Source organism: Anguilla anguilla, chromosome 3 (genome assembly GCF_013347855.1).
Source record: "Anguilla anguilla isolate fAngAng1 chromosome 3, fAngAng1.pri, whole genome shotgun sequence".
Classification (NCBI taxonomy): domain Eukaryota; kingdom Metazoa; phylum Chordata; class Actinopteri; order Anguilliformes; family Anguillidae; genus Anguilla; species Anguilla anguilla.
Genome location: NC_049203.1, coordinates 57,486,686 through 57,508,018, shown reverse-complemented (window position 1 = coordinate 57,508,018; position 21,333 = coordinate 57,486,686). Strand labels below are relative to the sequence as shown.

At 40.7% G+C, this 21,333-nt stretch overlaps 2 protein-coding genes across 4 annotated transcripts in view; one reads left to right on the top strand and one right to left on the bottom strand.

Moving 5' to 3' along the window:
- chd3 (chromodomain helicase DNA binding protein 3) overlaps positions 1-12,576 on the top strand; it is a 36,743-nt gene extending 24,167 nt beyond the window's left edge. For 2 of the 3 annotated variants that reach the window (XM_035411352.1, XM_035411350.1), the window contains exons 38-40: positions 555-718; positions 1,168-1,294; positions 5,515-9,134. In XM_035411352.1, coding sequence (XP_035267243.1) covers positions 555-718; positions 1,168-1,294; positions 5,515-5,720 — 497 coding nt within the window. In that variant the 3' untranslated portion in view covers positions 5,721-9,134. Of the gene's footprint in view, positions 1-554; positions 719-1,167; positions 1,295-5,514; positions 9,135-9,306 lie in introns of those variants that run through there. The other variant, XM_035411353.1, reaches the window with a different exon arrangement.
- A 1,713-nt stretch (positions 12,577-14,289) lies between these two features.
- On the bottom strand, positions 14,290-19,859 carry tnfsf12 (TNF superfamily member 12). Its single transcript, XM_035411355.1, has 6 exons — positions 19,147-19,859; positions 17,570-17,651; positions 16,595-16,651; positions 16,453-16,470; positions 16,149-16,276; positions 14,290-15,876 (listed from the first exon to the last, which is right to left on the bottom strand). Exons 1-6 carry the CDS (start codon positions 19,369-19,371, stop codon positions 15,622-15,624), a joined length of 765 nt encoding a protein of 254 aa, XP_035267246.1. The 5' UTR covers positions 19,372-19,859; the 3' UTR covers positions 14,290-15,621.
- Positions 19,860-21,333: the final 1,474 nt, after the last annotated feature.

Below are 21,333 nucleotides of genomic sequence, written 5' to 3'. Positions count from 1 at the left end.
TGTGTACGCGTGCATGTGTGTGTGTGCGCGTGTGTGTGTACATGCGTGCGTGTGCATGTGTGTGTGTGTGTGTGTGTGCATGCATGGGTGTGCATATGTGATTGTGTGCGTGTGTGTGCATGCATGGCTGTGCATGTGTGGGTGCGTGTGTGTACATGCATGGGTGTGCATACGTATGTGTGTGTGTGTGCGCATATGTAGAAATGGGAACAGTGTTGTGAGGGACCCTAGATTAAGTTCTGTCATATTCTTTTATGAGTTTCTAAATCTAAATTTGCATCCACTTGGGCTGAATTCCATGCTTCTCCTCTGCTAGGCCCAGATATTTCCCAATTTCAGAGTTACAAAATTAATGTTTCAAGTTCAAACTGTCGTGTTTTTTTTTAGCATTTTTGTTTTAAAGCTGCATATTGCACAATAATTTAGCCTTTTTTACTTTAGTTTTATCCAGTGCAGATAACCCAAAACTCACTGGGGAATGCCTGTGGCGCCTGACCACCGCGTGCTACAGAAGGCCTCTCTCTCTAGCATCTGATTGGCCGTTGTAATTGCAGTGCTGAACCAGTTGGAGGAGCTGCTGAGCGACATGAAGGCAGATGTGACGCGGCTGCCTGCTACCCTTTCTCGAGTCCCGCCCATCGCCGCCCGGCTGCAGATGTCTGAGAGGAGCATACTGAGCAGACTGGCCAACAAGGGCACAGAGACGCACACCCCCCCGGTAAACACACACACACTCACACACACGCGAGCTCGCAACATCAGATAACCAGAATACCAAGCGACCGCACGCACATGCACACACACATACGCACATAACTCGCACCACTCCCTCACACATGTGCACTCTTTATTACTCACACTTAAAGCACTCAGGTTTTCCAGCTCATAGCATATTCATTGTATTACACGCGCTAGACACACATACGCCACTCACTGTGGACGCATGAAATCTCCACAGTGCCCTGTGTATGCGCTGTAAACAGAACTCATCACAACAGAGCAAAGGATGAGATATACTCACTCCCTAAACACAGGTCAACAAAGCATTAAGACAATAATCTGTACATTTAGTGCACAGCGGTCAATAAAATGATAGCTATAACTTTTATGCACACGCTGGTCAGCAGAAGTCTTATAAAATTATATTTTCTTTTTGTCTTTCTATAGCCAATTCCCCCAGGTCCTTATGCCACACCGCAAAATTTTGGGGCACCCTTTACCCCTGCCCCCACAGGAACCTTACATCTGGGCGGGGCAAATTACAGTCAGATGCCCCCTGGGTCTTTCATATCAGGTAAGTGGCAGAGTCCATCCACACAAGAAGCTTTCCAAAGTCTACTGAAGAATTTACTAATGTGGTTTTATGGCAGACAGACACAAACGCACAGTTAACTCGTAGTTTTGTCCAGGGTTAGGAATGCTTCAGTCGGCTGAGAAAGGTAACCTCTCATCTTGCACCAGAAAGCCCCTCTTGTCTCCCTGTTAGCTGCACATGAAGTGTGTTACTCGGACTCATGTCTGTGTGAGCCTGGCTTGTGAAGTGCAGTGGGATTAGAAGAGGCAGCTGGCATCACATCTTTTAGAGGAGAGCTCATGCTTGTCAGCGGTGATAACATATAGGCATATGGGCATTCCATATTGGGGAGACAAATGGGAAAAGCATTCAAAAGTAAAATGCAGTTTTTCAGCAATAAGAGTTTTAAGATATACAAAATATTTTTGGAGTGATCAAATGGACCCTTGCTATAAGACACCCTTGGTGTAATAATATTCTCAAATAATAATTTGAAGATGTTATGCATTTTCTCAGGTGTGTAATGATTCATTTTCTAGATTCATTAAATACACAGCCAATTACATGCGATAGCATCCACTCAGTAAACTCTCAAAACTAGTACCTTGAACATTGTTAAATTATATTTTACTTTCATTTAGTTTCAAGTTATAATTTATTGCAGACATAATTATTAGAATTTTGTCACAGATTAGCATACTGCAGACTTTTTGGTTTAGTCTAGTCTAGTTTTTACTAGATTCTTAAACTTTTAAAGAAAAGAAAATACTTGTTTTATCAGATGGAACTGTTAAGTAGTTCCAGCCATATTCATTAGTAATTCTTCAGAGAAAAACTTTGGAAAATCTGATCCATGATATGCATGTATGTACAGTATTTGCGCATCTGTTTCTTCCGACTGGTGTACCATCACTCAGAATGGTGATGGTCCAGCTATTGATGGCCATAATGTCAGCCACTGAGTAGAGACTTGGTGCAGAGGGTACCACCAAGCTGTTCACAAATAAATTTGGACAAATGAAATCGGTAGCACTCCCAAGTGTTTTGATGTCTCATAAAAATCGATCTCTTCTGTCCTTGAGCTACAAAAACAATGGTGTGGGTATAACTGTTGGCTTGATCAGGAAGTACTGAGATGATGTGGATATCTGTGTGCAGTTACTTAGGTGCTGAACTTTGGGTCTAAGAAATGTTTATCTAAATACTGATGTTGTACCCTTTAGCACTTGACTTGCCCCACATCCAGTTCATTGGTTACAGAGCCTGTGTCGTAGTTTTTAGGTGACTAGAATCATGTGATTGGCTATCCTAAAGAACTTCCCAGTTTTCAGTTTCACAGAACTGGGAATCTCCAGGTGATTGCTGTCTACAAAATGTAGTCCTTCCACCTGGCCTGATGACAACTGTTCCCTGTGAAATGCTGGTAACTGCTGAAATGAAGGACACGCTTGAGAAAAATGAGGGATATATAGTGTAATGAAAAGCAGGTGATTCTACAAATGTAAGAAATTAACATCCCATCACATGCAAGATTGTGTATAGAAATGCTGGGCAGACTCAGTTGTTAGTTATTTTGGCTACCATGGCTAGCAGAAGAGATCTCATTGACTTTGAAAGAGGGGTGGTTGCTGGGCCACATTTAGTAAGAGCTTCAGTGACAAAAGCTGCTGAAACTGCTGATGTTTCTAGGAACAGTGATGTTGTCATTGAAGTTGAGGGAAAGACACTGGCTTGGACCAGCTGTGGTTGAAAGTGCAAGCTCTTTGACCCTCATGTCCGTGCGTTGGTTTGAGATGCGGACGAGCAACAGCTGAATCAGTCAACCACAAATATCAGGGCTTTGTTTATTTTGGCAGTTGCTTGTACATCTATTGTACATGTCCTTTCTGTGAAATTGCCCTTTCCCTTATAGTCCTATTAGTCTAAGCCATTCTGGTATAAAAATGTGCTGAAACGTGTGATTCTGACTTCAAATGGTACTTGAGGAATGAAGTTTAAAGCGCCTAAAAGTCCCACTTAGTTGCTCGGAGAATGTGATTGATTTGAAGCATACGGTTCTCTTTGGTTTTGTTTTGTGTTGTTTTTCAAACCCGAGTTGTGTCATTAAACAAGTTCATTTAGTCTAACGTTGCCAAATTGCATGAAATTGTCTAGCTTAGTCTTACCATTTGGGGATGCCGGCTGCTTCTGTTTTGGAAAAATAAACCATCCTTACATATTAGGGATCGTTTTGACTCTCTCTCATTTAATTAAGCTTTATTGATTTAGGATTGCTGTGTAATGATCTTCATCATGACTTTGAATTGGTGCCTTACTGACTTGCTGAGGTTGCCTTCTCAGTCATGGTTCCGATGTTCATCCGGTGGTGTCACGGCAAGTACTTCTGTAAAAAAATATGCTCTCAGTCTATTCATGTAAAAATCTTTTCTTTTTTAAGCATTCTGTGTGAAAACTGGACAGTTTAAATGTGTTTGCGGACTGAATCACAATGGCCTTTCAGTATCGTGCATTGTTGAAAGAGGGCTTCTGAAGCTGTCACCACATCACTGCTCTCATATGAAGCTTCCAGCAGCTTTAACAACACCGGCATCACAGGATGGTTGTAGAACAGCATGTGTGAGTGGATGCAAAATAAATTACTTTTGATGGAAGATCACCATTTATTCAGAAGCAAAAATAAATGTAACCATGACTACTTTGGTGTTTTTGTTTTAATTCAGTTTTTTTTTTTTTTGTGGGGGGGGGGGGGGGGGGGTCCATTTAGAATTATGTCATCTTCCAGTCAGGCATTAATATTGTTCCTTCACGGTAAACATTAATGAGACAGTAAAGATGATGGGTGCCTGGAAGCTTTGTTTGGAATTTTTTCCTGACTGTGATACAGCTCACTTAGTAGTGTAACTTGCTGTGAACCATGGCACTTTAAAATGGGTATTGCAGACGTGCTAAAGTCATGACTCATTCACATCAGTTGTTCTTAATTTAGAAGGTTTTTGAGGTTCTTGGTGCAGTGGAACAAACAAGCATGTTTTAGTCTGCATTCTGTCAGTCATGTGTTTACGTTTCTGTTTTAAATTTGTTAGATGTGTGTGTACCAGATGCATGATTTGTTGTAGATGTGAGAATAATTTATGATTGTTAACATAGAAAGTTCCACAAGACTAGCAGTGTAACAGCAGTCCTTTCACATGAGTTCAATTGTGATAAATGTAATTCTAGAGCTGGAACACATGTTAAATTGTTTTGTGTTCTGATAATTGAATTGTATAAAACTGTATTGTTTGTAATGCTACTCCTTGCAATACTAATGAACACTTAGTTCAGACACTTTGCACTGAAAATTGGCAAAGAGAATAGTGTACACTAAGATGAATGTTTAAACCCTGGATTGCTTTTTTCATGTTGCCAAGAGTTAATTGTCCCTCCAGTCTGCAACCAACAAATCTCCTGGTCTCTCTGGATTTAGAGTTTGACTGAACTGTGCGGAGCTGGGCACGGTAAACTCTTTTTGGCCAAAAAAAAAAAGAAAAACTGGAATGAGGACAGTTTTCATGATTGTGACTGGCCACCCCCCTTTTTAAAATGCAGCCAACCATGGAGAGAAAACAGCTCGGTGAACACATCGGCCTTGATTGTGTGGCCTTGCGACCCTGCTTCTGAGTCCCATCAACTCAGAAAACAGATCCCAGGCGGACTGTCACCCTTTAACCTACATTCCTAAAAACCAACCAAAAATAACATCACTAGATCATGTGAATGTTGTTTTCTTTCCTTTTTTTCACCGTTGAGCTTCTCTTGCTGTCCTGTGTTGAAACATATTTACCACATTGCTGACCTGAGCAAATCCTGATTCTCAGATCAGTCTGTTTTTCTTTTGAATGTGCTGCAATGTGACACATCAGAATTCTTTAAAGGCCAAACATGCTTGGGGCACTTTGCCTCAGACTTTGAAGGAAGAGTGACTTGTTTTCATTGCTGATTATTGATGAAGTGGAAAAAAAGATTGCAGTTGCTTTTTGGAGTGGAGCACCAGACACTCTCCCAATTTAATGTTTTTCACAACAAACCTTATAAAGCCAGCCTGCCTCCACCACCCCATGCAGCCATTTTGTTGTTGTTGCTAAATGCTGCTGAATGCTACGAAATGTTGACGGTTTGTTGCCGCCGTGCGCCTGCTCCCTCCCCCAGTGTCTACAGTGTGCCACTTGTGTGCCCCACAGAAGCCGGCTCCTGCCTGAAGACCAAGGAGCATGATATCCTGCAGCGCCAACGTGTGGTGGACCTGTGGAAGGACGGAAAGTCGGAGGGCGCCATTGGGCAAGAGCTGCGGATGCCCAAGTCCACTGTGCACAGCATTATTGTAAAGTACCGCCTCAGCAATACAGTGGAGAACCTGCCTCGCAATGGCCGGCCAAAAAAGCCCTGAGACCCAGAGTCAGAGAGAAAAGGGAGAAGAGAGGGGGTGGCCAAAAGCCCAAACTGAGGACAAACAACAATCTCTGAGACTGAATGAAAGAGAGGACAAAGAATACACACCAAGCCAGAGGAGTGGGGTTAAAAAGGGGGACAGACGTCACCATCTAGTCTGAGGGTGAAATAGAAGGAAAGACATCCTGAAATATTACAGAGGGAGAGAGTGAGAGCAAAAGGGAGAAAGAAAGAACCGAATATCCGAGAGAAAGATAAGAGATTGCAGGTTCAATGTAGAGAGCGAGAGTGAAGCTATGAAATAAGAGGTGGAGTACAGAGAACACTGTGATGGTCCCAAAATGAACCTAAAAAGAGGGGGATACAGATGAACTTTTCCCGAGGTAGAGAAAGGAGGAGTCTGGATGTTTCTGTGCTGACCCCTGTTTCTCTCTCCCAGTACCACCTCAGGAAACATTACTTTTCATCTCCCCTCTCCTTCACTGATGTGAAACCTCCACCTTCACCCTTCTGAATAAATGTTTCAGGACTGATCTTCCTCCTCCCTCTCTCACACACCCATCTCACAGATCAGCAGGCCTTCAATGACTTTGCAGAATTGAAACATTTGTTCCCTGCACTCTGACCTCTTCTCCTGCAATGGCTCGATGATCCAAAAGGGATGATCTGACGTGCTCTCCGTGCTTGTTCTAATACCTCCAGTGAAGAAAGAAAGTCCTATGTCCTAAAGCAGCCATTCAAAGGAGAAAAAACAGCCTTGCTGTTGTGTGAGAATGAGTTCCTGGACGACCCTTGTCTTCCCAGTGCCCAGCACTTCCACATGGCTGAGCGCCTGGAAACAGCTGAAACATTCCATGGGCAGGAGAACAAGCATAAAGACATGTGCAGAGACAAGGCCGGCTCATGGGACCCTGCAAGCTTTTTTCCATGTTTGACCCGCCTGTGGATGAGGATAGCGTGACTTCTGTGGACCTCTGGATGAGACGTACATACAATGCTGTAGACTCAAACTCACATTTTACTGTACATTTATCTTTACTCTAATAGGTTACTCTTATGCATCGCTGCAAAGATAATGACAAAAGGTCACATAGTTTTCTGCAAATGTTTTCGTTTTTTTCTCAAGTGTTGCTTGACCTGTTAGACCAAATTCCTTGGTGCATTTCCAGTTAGTGGTAAGCAGGATCAAATATGTTGAGAGGTTAATTGCTTACACATACGCACGTACAAACACACACACACTCGCACGCATGCACACACAAAAAAACTCAGCGTGGATCAGGCCTTAAGCTAGAATGCATATATATGCGTGTTGGGGGCGGGGGGCTGTAGGGGGGTCTGCGTACCTCTGTATGTTTTCATTTTGTCATCAGATTCTATGATTCAGATTTGGCTGGCCAATGCAAAGCTTTTGTCGGAAGACAAGGGGTATAATTTAATGTATTTATGCTTTAAATAACATGTTAAATACCTGAAGAAGAACATGTAACTTTAAATATAAACAGAAAGATGTTCAAATACATTCCTGGCAGTACTTTTTTATATGCAGTCACAAAGCGAAGTCCATGTCCTCAGTCACTCTTGGCTTGTGGACTGTAAGTTTTACACTGCACTTTATCACTGCTCTGAACCACATTGCTGTGTTTCCCAACCCTGCTTCAGGGAGAAATCATTTGTATACTGGTTTTCATTGTAGCTTTTTTAGATTTTGGTTTAGCTGATAGCATTACAGTGGTGGGAATTTGCAGTTTGCAGCTTGGCAGTTATTCACTATATCGGTCCTGTGTGAAAGACATGTGCTGCGCTACATGTGTTTGTGCTAAGGGAAAGAAAATAAGCAATGCCATTTTCCTTATCGTTCCTTATCGTTTGTGCCAGATCAGAAATGCAAATCAGTAATGCACACTGAGGTACGGTAGATTTAAAATAAACGGTATTCTGGGTTCCCAGGTGTCGTGTGCAACTGAGACCCTTCACACTGCACTGATGTGTCCTATGGTCTGAATCCTGACCTTGCCATTGCAGACTGTGTGGTTTTTCCTCAATTTCCTGACACAATAGAGACTCTTCGGGCCAATTAGGTACCTGCAATTTGCCTGGCCTGGTGGCACAGTCCTCCAGCATGGCATGTGCATTTGTGCAACCTCCTGAATTGAAAGAGGACATAGCAGTCCCTACGGATATGATTGTAAATTCTAAAATAGGGGAAAGCAGGTTTTTTTTAATGCACCGAATGAACAGCCTGTTTGTTTTTTTTTCTCATACATGGTTCCTACTGAAGTTGCTTAAGGTTGATAGATCCCAAGAGGTTTCATTGAAGGACCAGTATTCAAAAAACGGTTAAATTAAACCAAATTCATGAAAATAATTTGAAACGGAAAGGAAAGCACTGTATTACTAGAGGGGTCTGACCTCTGCATTTATTGGACAGGATCAGTAATTTTCTGTCCGCTGTAATGGAGTCCACCTGTGTGTATCTGCTGCTATATGTGTCTGGTGCATGCTACGATTGCTCTTTTACAAAGCAGATCTTTATGCACAAGATTCTGCTCTGCTTCTCTGTTTCTCCTGAGGCAGACCAAAGGCCCACTGTGGGTGATGTGTGTTCTCTCATTTCCATGGACTGTGATTTTGTTTCGCTGTGGAACTGTCACAGCCGTACCCCAGTGGTCCTGGTGCTAACATAGTCTCTGTTCTTTATCTTCAATGGTAAAAGCCTCAAACCCTAAAGATATTCAGCTCTGGTCCTGAAGGACTGCAGCCTCAGTTTTTTTTGTCTCTGTACAGGTGTTCACTTTCTAACATTTTGATTTGAATTTTAAGCATTCAGCTCTTATCCAGAGCGACATACAAATAGTGCAAACAAAGAAAGGGCCTAGTTTTGTAAATCACCAACATCTCAAGTAGTGATTAATAAGAAGTGCAATGGTCAGGTCATTAGAATTAATATGTCATTAGAATAAACAAGGGAAGTTAATTAGAAGTAGATAAAGTTTTTTAGGATAGAGGAATATAGGATAGATAGAGGGGGAAGATATGGAAGATGGGTATGGGAAAATATGGTGGAAAACCAATGCAAACTTCAATGAAGGAAATTCATATCTTATTTAGAATCTGAGAACATGTGGTTTAAAGGGTGTGTGGACCATGCTGGGCCTGTTTCCATGCCTTATCAAACCTTCCTGATCTTTCTGCCCAGTTGAACCATACTGTGCATGTATGTGAGTCTGACTGTGTGTGTGTGTATAGCAATGTAGGAGACCTTTTCCCATCTTCAAAAGTCTCCAAGACAACCCAGACAATATATGACAAACCTTTGAGATTTTTACATCATTTTTTAAACAAATGTGTACTGTGTATGATATTTTGAATGTATATGTAAGCTCAATCATTAAAAGGTTGTCACAGTTGCTATCTGAGGAATGCCTTTTTTGTTATCAGTGTGTTGTCCGTGGTGGTTATTTGGTTATTCATAACCTACTCTATCTCTTTATGGGTCTGTATCAGAGAAATCATGTTGTGTCCTGTTTTAAAACCCAGTTGACACTAAAATCCTGGTTTGGCCCCTCTCCTCTATTCCGCAGTGCTGAATGGGCCGGCAATGTCTCTGAAGAAGGAGAGAGAGGGAGACCTGCTGCTGGGGAGGAGAGAACAGCGTAGCGGAGAGGTGATCTGCATTGACGACTGAATCCAGCTCCTCTCCTGGCTGTTAAACCCACAAACACCCACATGTACACTCACACACATACACACACACACACATAACTGCACACACATACACACACACACAAACACACACACACACATAACTGCACACACGTACACACACACTTAAACATGCACACACATTCACTCTGGGGCTGTGCGGGAATTAACATGACTGAAGGCCTATAGCTGCTCAGCCCTTCCGCACTCATAAATCTGCAAGTGGGGCATAAACTCTGATTCATTTACACAGTGCTCAGTGATACTATGGGCCAGTCAGCCTTTAGTGATCAGTGTGTTCAACTAGAGTTACTGTATATTAATGATGTCAGTCGCTCCTACAGAAACGGTTCATTGAATATCAGAAGAAATACATTTGGCAACACTGGCTAGAATGATGCCCTGTTAAAGTGATCATATCAGTAGATATGTGTCATTCTATTCAGGGATCCTCCACTTGGGACTGATCTCAGCCCTGGTGGATAAGCGTTCAACACTGTCATCATTGTGTAGGCACTCCATGAACAATAAGCTGTTACTGCTCACCCATATGCACAGTCTCCATAAACTGCTACACAAATACACACCCTATGATTACACAAAACATACAAGCAGCACAACCAATTAGTAACCTTCTGCAAGGAGTTCACCAACTCTACTTGGGATAATCCCACTATCAATGCATGCACACACACACACACACACCATGCGCACACACGCGCACGCACACGTACGCACACAAGAGCTACCGCGGTCCATGCGTCTCATGTTTATCCCTTCCTCTTTCCATTCCTTCCACTTGTCCCCCTCGCTCTATTCTTGTCTCTCTTGAACGATCACACCCATGCCCCGTCAGCTCAGAGGGGTTACCAGTCAGGCCCCATGACTTTCTTCCCCTAGCTACATGCCGTGAGGCTGCATGTGACTGTGTACACATCTTCACTTACTATTATTGCCACCGACCATTCATCCTGCAGCACGATGTTCACAATGTATAATTTATCTGAAGGAAATATTGTGTATAAAGCTTTGCCTGCCACAATTAGCGTTGATGTCTTCTAAGTTCAGTGACAGTTCATCCCATTTACTCGAGTTAAGATATCATGGAGGATGTACTGTAGGTTTAGACATGGTCCAGTGGACCTTGACTCTCAATGTCTGTGGAGCCATTGTCCTTTGCTTAGGTACCTAGTGTCTCAGTCTCGCATGGTTGAATTGGTGGCCAATATGCTGAATAGAATAGAGGAGTAAAAATTATACACAGGGGTTCCATAAGGGTCATTATAAAGTAGCAAATATTACTGCTTACAAATAATTTCCTCCACTTAATAAAACATACCATACCCATTTTGAAAAGAAAATGCACTATGTAAGCATGATGGTATTGGGCATTGCTTCATGTTAGGAAGTGGTTGCCTTGTATTGCATTTTTCCTGTTTCTGCTAGCTAAGTAGCCAGAAGAAATGGTTGGTTTCTATTTTTAAAAATCCAGCCATCATATTGAACACTGACACTGTTCTAGCTGCTCCAAAGTGTATGGCAGATATATAAGCTTTCAGAACTTGTTCATTAATTGAGTGTTTTCATATTTTTTCATAATCAAATAGTTGCAGAGGTTCCTGGGTAGAGGGGTTATTTGTGGTTTGAATTATGATATTTTCTAACAACATCCATAAAGCTCCTGTTTATTATTTGACACTCAGTTTCATGCATTGCAATTATAAGCATGGGTATCATTTATGATTATGAGTGCTAATAGTCTCAGCGTGTGGTAGACAGCCTCAGTGTATTACTGCCCTCCTCCACTTCTCCATTTCTAAATCATCCAATTTGTACCATGAACACAACATTGAGCTGGGGCTGATTTTGAGGTGATAGTGTTTTTCTGTGTAAGACTACCTTTACAGTGTCCCGGTATCCCAGGAGAGCATTGTTAATCTGGGCCTACATGCTGGAGACGGGGTCAAAGTTGTGGTGTTGGTTCTAAAATGCCAGGCAACTGTACTGGATGGTTTATTTCAGATTAAGAGTATGTTCTTTAAAAGACAAATATTTACAGTATTATGGTTTCCCTGTCCCTCCATGTCCCTTCTTCATCACTGTCTGTCTCCTTCTCTATTGAGTCTGATGGCTCCAATTCCACTCCTCCACCTTTTACACCCCCTCACCAGTTATCCTCTTCCATTTAATTTGGGTCATCTTCCTTCTTACGAATTCTGTGATATTCTCTGCATAATTAAACTGGGGTTATTGTGTTTTGTGTTCTTGCTCTTGTTGTTATAACTGATTATTATTGTTGTTGCTGTTGTTGACATTGTCCTTGTTATTATTAAAAAAAAGCTTCTACCAAATTGAAATTTTAAATGATTAATAAAGGAATGTCTGGTGCACAGTGTGTCTCTGTGCCAGATATCTTTTAAGTGAAATGCGAATAAACGAAGAGGTTGTTCTAACTTCGGAGATGTATAAAATACAATAAAGAATCTTTCTCTGGCTTGCATTCAAGATTTAAGGCTTGCAAATAACATGCATACAATATGTCTCTTGTATAGCCATTGATGCATTGTGACAGAATTAAATAGTAACTTTATTATAATCCTGTAATCAACTGAATTCTCTCTTCGCTTGAAACAGAGAAGCGATTGGTTCAGATGAATGTTCTGCGTGGAAACATGTACATTATTGTTACTAAACACAGTACACTGATTGTAAGGAATTAGAGCAAGTCTGTCCATGCCTACCATAATGTAGTGTACTCCTTCCCTTGTCTGAGCTAGGTCTCAAATTAACATTTTTCTTTGCCCTAGAGTGAAATAGAGAGGATCATTAATCAGTTTACTTCCTTCCTCCAGGTGATAAACGCGCTGTTGTTTCAAGTCAAGTCTGAAAGCATTTGACCTAGCATAGGAAAACCCCTGAACTGAAATGTTTGCAAAATCAAGCGCTTTTTGTCTTTCTCTCTCGCTCTCCTTTGGTTTCCCAGTTTTTTGTTTCTTTTTATTTCTCGATATCTGACACTGTCCGAGTTGTGGTGCGCAACAATCAGTGACCTTGTTGTGGTCGAGTATGTGTGGGCGCGGAGCGGAACCTGTTAATAATGCATCTCTTTTTTTTTGTTTTGTTTGTAATAAAATTAAATTAAACAGAAATAATGGTGTTGTGCATGTTCTTAAAAACACACAAATGACACCTGTGATGACAGACTTGGTGCTCAGCGGTCCAGAGGGAATCAATAACATGTCAATATAGGCAGTGTCCCGGTGTTCCACAGTGATGCATAATTGGTCAGTGTTGCCCAGGGAGTGAGGGTTTGTGTACAAGATACTCCAAATCTCATCAGAAGACAGCAAATTATCTGGTTAGTTTGGCACCTGTAGTCTGCCAGTGGCAAATGCAACAGTTGTGCTGTCCTCTGACAAGTAACTGCATGGCCCATCCAGTGGATTGCAGAGTAAAAAGAGGTCTGAATTTACTGTGCAATTTTCAGCAATTATAATCAGGCATTACAAACTGGAAGAATAAAGAAAAGTGGAGATAGGTTTGTATAAAAAAAAACAGTAGGAAACTGAAGTGTGTGAAAAAACGATTCAGCCATAATTCAGTTAAAAGGAAGAAATGGGGTAACATGTTTTGATGACAGCATTTAATGACAGTACTCAGCAGAGCCAATGCTGAGAATTGACACTGTCTCTATTCTGGAAAGTCTAGCTGAAATTAAGTGAAAACAAATACACTACTCTCTGGCCTCAGTGTTACATCATCACTGGCTTTAACACTGGCGCTCAATGAATCACAGCTGGTAAGACACTGGATGAGTCAATTGGATGAGTCACAATTGCAGGAAGATGAGGCATGGTTTTTCTCTTGCAGTGACATTGCTACAATGAGGCAATAACAATCTGCGAGAACCTTGTTCCTGCCATAACTGCTAAAATAGAGAATGGTCCAGCCAATCTCTGGAGTAGAAAATGGTGGAATAATGTACTCTTGAAATTATGTCTTTCAAAAGCTAAAAGAAAAAACTTATTTCAGCTTAAGGACTGACAAATGCACACAGCAATGTGCAGACACGCCACATCAATCTTGTTGTTCTGCTCTTTCATAAAACTTTAACTTGACTAGTTACAAATGATAAGCATATGTTACTTTAATCTTAGATATGCAATCAATTTTTACAGCAGAAAGAGATTGCAGTTGAGAGAACTCCAAATAGCCTAATTTTTTTCCACCAAAGGGTTTTGGCAATTTGTTCGGTTTCAGGAAGCAAAAGTCGAATATAGGGGAGCATGGATTGCACTGAGAGTCACGGACATTTAGAAAAAGGAAGGGGAAGCTGAACATGATTATGAAATCACCCCAAGCATAATTCATATGACTGAATTTTCCACAGAGTGGGATGTTTAAAAATACATTTTAAAATGTGATACAATTCCCATCAAACATTTCACCATCTTATAAACGGACAAAAATTTAGCAATGACCTATAGGAGCTTCATACAAGGGAAATGCAGAAATGGCTGTGTTTGAAGATAAAGTTTGAAAGATAAGAACATCAAACTGATATGCTGACTAGCTAAATTGGAGTTGAGAAGATCCTACACGTTCACAGAATACATGATTGATTTGAAATAGCATGAACGTCAATGTGCATATACTTTTTGTTTCAAAGAGAATGGAGTGTTCCTCCCTACAACATCATCAGGAGTTATTTCTAAAACTTTTAGGAGCTTATATCAGAAGGGCAGGTCATTTTTGGGGGGATTGTGAACTTATGCTGAGAACATTTGATTATTTTCAAATGTTTTTTTTCAAATATTTTTTTTCTTTAAGTGCAAAATGTGTGGTCAAGCAGAAAAACAATATTCTTGGTTTAGTTATTTTTAATAATCTTTGGTTTTTTGTATTATAAAAATAAAGCTATGCAGATTCATATCTGAAAACAGGTATAAAGAGAGTTCATAAAAATGGAAAGAATACAAATAACTGTTCATGAAATACCCTTACTAACAGTCCTTTTCAACATGCATCCCCTATGTCCAAAAGTCTAATGCAACTTATTTTAATGTGATTCTTCACACAGGAATTACACTAATCAGTGTCTGCATAACATAATATTGCCTAGTGCAGTGGTTCCCATCCATGTTCCTGGAGATCTACTGTCCTGTCCGGTTTTCATTTACCCTAATTTGGCACACCTGATTCTATTAATTAGCCACACTACAAGATCTCTAGCTCTTGTGCTTTGTTAGGTTTAGAGTGAAAAACTACAGGACGGTACATCTCTGAGAACACAGGTTGGAATCACAGAGTTAAGAAGTAAACGGCTAAGGAGAGCCTGAAAGGCAGAAGTCCACAATCATTACAATTTTGAGTATTTTAACTATATTAACTGATTAAGCTGTGCATCCTCCCACAACACTGATCTGATATTGTAGAAACATTCACATCGTTGCATTACAGCAGCAGTTAGAATATTGCATTGGGCGAATGTACACCTTTCATGGAAATGCAAGGGAATCAAAAGAGGCAGCAGTTCAATGCAACAGAAGGAGGAAAATCTCAGCGCTGGTTACATGATATCAGAGTTGCGAAACTGCTTGCTCTACTTATTGCAGAGGGCAGCGAAGGGGGGTCAGCTGTGCAACCTCGTATTAACTTAGAGATTATCATTCTTGGAAATCGGTGTACATTCGTGCCAATGCCTTATACAGAAATACACAGCACTTACATAGTATCCTGCACAGACTCTAAGTTTAGTGTGGTGCAGGTTCAGTTCACTCTCCGCTAATCACCATGGTCCTGGAGTGACCCACAATGCATTAGTATTAGACACCAAGTCACATTGTGTAATAGTATTGGTGAAACCAAAGCTCATCCTCCTTTCTGTAGCAAGGAGAATACACTCCTCCTGAGCTGGGGAGTAAGTGTGAGGCACAGGATTGGAATTCTAGATTAGGAAGGGAATTGCACACAAAACAGTCAAAACATAGCTATTATGAGTCAATGTCTACGAGGCTACCAAAATTGGCACAACTTCCGAAATACAGTCCAAAAAAATGCATCCAAGATCAATGGTTTGGGGTCTTTGGGGTGGTCGCAAGGACAACCACACATGCTGTAGGCTTCTTCCTGGCTTTGCAGATTAAGACAGATTTAGCTCAGGGCTGCCCACAGGCGTTGTGTGATATTATCCCTCAGTTAACCTTAAAGAGACCAAAGTAGTGCTTGGCAGTAGGGTGCAGCCTGTACAGTTTAACTGATGTGGCCTTTAGCTCAGCCCCTTTCTCCAGCCTCAACAGTCCTGACACCTGGCACGGCTTGAGGAAGTGGAACTGGAGTGGGCCAGAGGAAGGCGTGGTCGCGTACCCCTCCATGCACTTCAGCTTACTGGCCCTGTTCACGGCCACTTCTAGCTTCACATAGAGACTCTGGTTCTCGTTAAAGTGCACCTAGGACAGAGATGAGAGGGAATTCAAGATTATGTTTCATCTAGCAGAGGTTAAAACAGGTCCTTAAACTCAAGTTTTATAGAACATCTAATACCCTATACGGCATCTCTTAGGACATGCTTCATAATAATATTCCTGGGGGTGTAGATAACTGCAAGGACCTATCGTGAAAATGTCTATATTAGCACACTTTTTTTAGGTGTGTGATAAGAGCATTATGATCAATTCCATTTGATCAGTTTAGCCTGTGTGTCCATTTAATGGAGGTTCACCTGGCAGTACACAAAGTAGACTCCACTTTTCTCCACCCTGAAGGTCCCCTTGTCAGGGTCATACTGCACTGCCTTGCTCACATTCAGCGGCTCCTCGATCCAGCCTTTAATAGCGCCGTCATCTCCCACTACAGAAAACAATACACGCATACACACACAGGCTCAAATACAGCCACATAAACAGATACAGGCAGAGACAGATGCACAAAGATACAGTCACGTAATGACAATAATAATAATAATAATAATAATAATAATAATAATAATAATAATAATAATAATAATAATAAATGGTTCAACCAACCTTTCTGAATGGAATGTACTGGTGTAGGTAAAAAGCAACAAGAAACAAGGAAAACATGAATGAAAAAATTTTAATATCACCTGTAGAATAATCATCATCATCATCATCATCATCATCATCATCATAAAGGGGTTTCACCTACTTTCAAAATGAGAAGCAACTTTTCTTCCATTTCCTGAATTTTTTCTTCCAGTTCCACCTGGCGAATTGGAGAAAGGAAACACATTCAGCTTATGAATAGACCTTGATACCGAGGATGGTTCAAATCAGTATGTGATTTGTCTGCAACAGATTTGATGTGATCAACTAACTACGCAGTATATATGACAACTGGTCAACTTTATCATCGGCCTCACTAGTTCTCCTCAGCTTGATGTGGCATCGCTGGCCCCAGGACATCCGATGGAAACTGTACAATGAAGGATTTTTATGTCCTTGGCATTTCACATATTAGTCTAAACTGAGATATGACAGGAGCAAGTAACAGCCACAGGAACAATGTTACCTGTTAGAAATGTCCAGATCTGCAACCAGGCGTTAGCTGCTGAAAAAAATACTAGGGGCTAAACTACTTTTGGTTTGGATGCCTCTTAAATGTACTGCAAGCCTGCTGCTCACAATTTGCACATCTTGATTCAAGAAGCATATGTGACTATCCTGACCCAAGGAGATAGTAGATCCCATGGCTACAATGCCTCGGTGCATTTCTCCTGTATTTCTAGAACTGGGAACTCTCATTTTGGTCTAATGAATGCTAACTTATGGCAACAGTGAACATTTTAGAATTTATGTTGCTAATTGAATACTCTCCGGTGGAGACCTATAATTTCTGAATCACTGATCCTGCTGCTAACTTCTATTCCTTGGAAGCAATAGGAAATCAATTGTTTTGATTGGAGCTTCCAAATCTCACAGGATTTAATTGTACTGGTATCTTGCAGGTATGTTATATAATGAATCTGAATAAAATTTTTGTCAGCACATGGTGCATGAGTCAAATCACTGGACTGAGGTCAGCAATTGGACATTATTGATGCACCCTTGCAACTTCACCTGCACTTTTCCAGTTAAATGCTGCTGTATAAATTCTGTACGTATATCAAATATCACCCTGTACCATCTCTTTTCACCCTCTGGCCCTCCAGTAAATCTCTCCTTTCCAGTAACAGCTGAACGATTGTGTCACGCTGGGCACTTAACTGGAAAGATAGAGAGAGAGGGAAAGAGAGAAGTAAATGCACAGGAAGAAAGCTTTTACAAACAGTACACAGAAAAAACACAATGTCTTGTACCCACACTGCAAAAAAAATATTTTGATTTTTAATGTCAGCCCCCCCCCCCCCCAATCCGGTTGGCTACAGCAAAAGTATTTTTAAAAATATTCTGCATTCCTCAAGTCTCTAAACTCCCATGTACAGAGGGGAGGGATGGAATGTGTCAAAGTTTGTCCAGCCAGCAAAAATTTCTAACTCTAGAATCAAGCCAAAGGGGTCCATTGTTTATAAAAGGGGGAAACTTATTCTGACATGCAACCGTTTCATTGCATTCTGTGGGCTGTATTAAAATTCCTACCAACCAGTTGAATTTACTACACAGCAATTGCATAAAACAGATTATTGTAGCATATGAGAAAATGTAAGTAATAAAAGTAGGATGCAAAATAATAGGATCCACTGGATAATAAACTTGAGTGCAAAAACAAGATGAACAAATGTTATACCCATAAACATCAGCAAAGTGTCATACCATGAAGTGTGCCTGGATAGCTAGCAACAAAGAATTTACTTTAATTTAATATCACTTAAATTCATTATCATATTTTGATATGATGAGAACAAAATGTTTACTCAGAAGAAGATTTATTTGCTGTAAGTAGGGCAAACTCCAAAACCAGGGCCCCGAGCTGACAGGTTAGTACGGCAGTCTGAAGACCACTGATTCCGTTGACCCATTCCTCAGCTTTCTATTTCTCCAAGGCACTGAATGCATGTTTATATAAATTGCTTGATAGACTAAGGATTGCAATGTGCTCAAACTAGAGCCCTGCAAAGAAAAAATAGCGGTTTCACTGTGTCAGTATTACCAAAGACGCTGAATTTCGATAAAATTCGGTCAGATTCATACGCCAGCAACAACCGCTACAAATATGTAAACTGGAAATATCCCTAACTTTGCAACCTAATGTAGCGATGATTCTAAATCACTGTCAATCTGAACAACTGCTTTTTGAGCTGAATTCTACAATGAGCAGATGGCTCGCTAAATAAACTTATTTTGGCAAGCCTGCACTCCAGCAGAGCACTTCAGGACTTCCAGTAAGTTGAGCTAAACAGGGAGCATTGCTGGCAACTCAGTAGTCATGCTTTTGGCAGACACTCACACAAGTCATAATTCATTTATTTGTATGCATGACAGGGTCATAGAATAGTAAAACCGCACTTTAAGTGTTTGGCCCCTGTATTTATTTGTTCAGCGTGGAGTTCAGCTATCAGCATGCGCAGCGTCGACAGTGCCTGCTGATTCTGCTGAAGTCAGCGTAGTCTGTCGAACGACTGAGCAGTAATTCCAAAGCACATTCAGAAGCCAAAAAGTATTCTTTGCTCTAACCTGCCGCATGGTAGATACAATTTTGCTTGATAATGAAATGCACTTGTCTATTCTGTTTAACCTGTACGCATTTAAAGAATGTCTTACTTGTTCCATACTGTCTTGTAGAGTTCTGAATGATCGAGACATGTCCCGCGTCTGTCCCCATGTCCATGCAGTAAATAGGGCGCTGCAGAGGGCAAGCGACAGTGCAACAACTGCCACGACTGCCCAAGCGAACCGAAGTTGGCGAAGTTTTCTCCTCTGCAGAATTTGTCGCATTGTTCTGTTACCTCTGTCCTTAACATCGCAAATGTTCAAATGGTTGGCCATATCTTCTTTTCTTCATTGCAAAGTGCAGTTCGGCGGTTATTTAAAAAGAAAGCTCTGCTCCAGATGTTTCGACTGCACAAGTTATTTTACAACAACCGTCTGCGTTCCGGTAGCCGTGCAAATTCTATTGTCACTGGTGCATACCTTTTTCAGATAAACAATCAATTCTACATTTCTGAAACAAATTCAAGTTTCAAGTGGTAACTCCATCGATGTCGCTCTCTTTCCTTCGTTACTTGTGACACACAATTACGTGCACTGTGCCATGGACTAAAACATTCGGCCACGTTTTTTCAGTTCGATGCTCAAGTCCTGGTAGCTATGCAATTCTGAAAGCATGTGACAGCGGAGGTAGAGCTTGCGCTACAGTTTGCGATTATTACATTCCTTTGTTTTGTGGACAGAGAGTCCCTGTGGACGGAAAATACACTGCAATATGCCAAGTGCCCAGACTGTCTAAACGCATTCACTCCGCCTATTGGATTGGAGAAACATGCGTACTTCATGGCTATCTCGCCTCATTTCCGTCAAAAGTGCTGATTGTACAACGAGGGAATATACTGCAAAATATGTAGGGCTGTTTTTGAAATATCGATATCTCTATTGCATAAAAAATATTTATCAGTAGGCTTTTGCTGCATGCACAGTAAAGTGTTAAGTGTTAAATTAACTCTTACAGAGTGCATCGGACTCATATCCTACTCTGTTAGAGTCGAATGAACACTGGACATTTTATTGCGTGGTGCTGCATTACTCAGTAGGATTTAGTTGCTTAGGTTAGGCTGCCTCTCTGACCTACACGCGTTAAAATCATTAGAACTGCAGTTGCATAATTTGTAGAACAATTTTTTTTAGTTTTCAGACTTCGAGTCGCCAATGGATTTGGTTATAAAAATTTGATTAGAAGTAACAGATACCCTGCTTCACTTTTCGCCAAGAAATAACGACCGGCGATTCATTATTTGTAATAGCCCAATCATAACATATTTTATGCGCGTTTTGTATTTTGGGTTGAAGCGATCTAGCCACGGGTTTCAGCTGCATATGCTCAGTGTTATCCGCAAGGTTTATTGATCAATACAGACACATCCCAACTCAAAACTGAAGATATTAGGCTAGAGACACCAGCATTTTAAGAATGCACACATTTTAAAAACCCTTTTCCGCATTGAAAAGGTGCCAGGATGATTGACTCAGTAATCCACAAATACATACAGCCGGTTCACATTTGTGTATAGCATGTCGCTTGCATTTATTTGTGCATCACTTGTAGATCGGCTACATTTATTTGTGTATCAGTTACATGTTTTTTGTGTGGTTCAGCTGCATTTATTCGTGGATCCGCTGCATTTATTTATATTTGAGACAATAATACCCCCATAAATAAACTTGCTTTATGATGTCAGTTTCTGAATAGCAAATAAAATTGAATTCACAGATTCTTCTAATGGTGCATAAAGCTCTAATGGTGCATCACTTCTGTTTGGACAGGCTGCTGGAATGCAAGGAATTTGACACATATAGCTTAAATCATTTCCTCTTTCTCTGAATTTAATGTTAGTCTTCTGCAGCTTGTAGACATAGGCTACTGTTTGATATACATATAATTTTTGAGCAAAGTATTAATTTGAGTGATAAACGTAGGCTACTGTTGGCTACATTTACCCAACAATTGGCATTATTGAGCATATTGAATTGTATTAATTTTTTTCAATCATTTTAAACATTTGAATTATTTTTCCTTTTTGTTTTGCTGCATTAGCATGCAAATTTTCTTTAACAAGTAAACTGAAATATAATTTCCAAATATTGTATAATATCCATAGTCTTTGTGCTGTCAGCAATCTAAATCCAAAAGGGTGTTTAACTTCATTTATTCAGGCAAATGTAGCCTATTTATTTACTTATTTCGCTCGCTCGTCTTTGTCTTTTCAAAATAACATCCGTTAAACTTGTAATCAA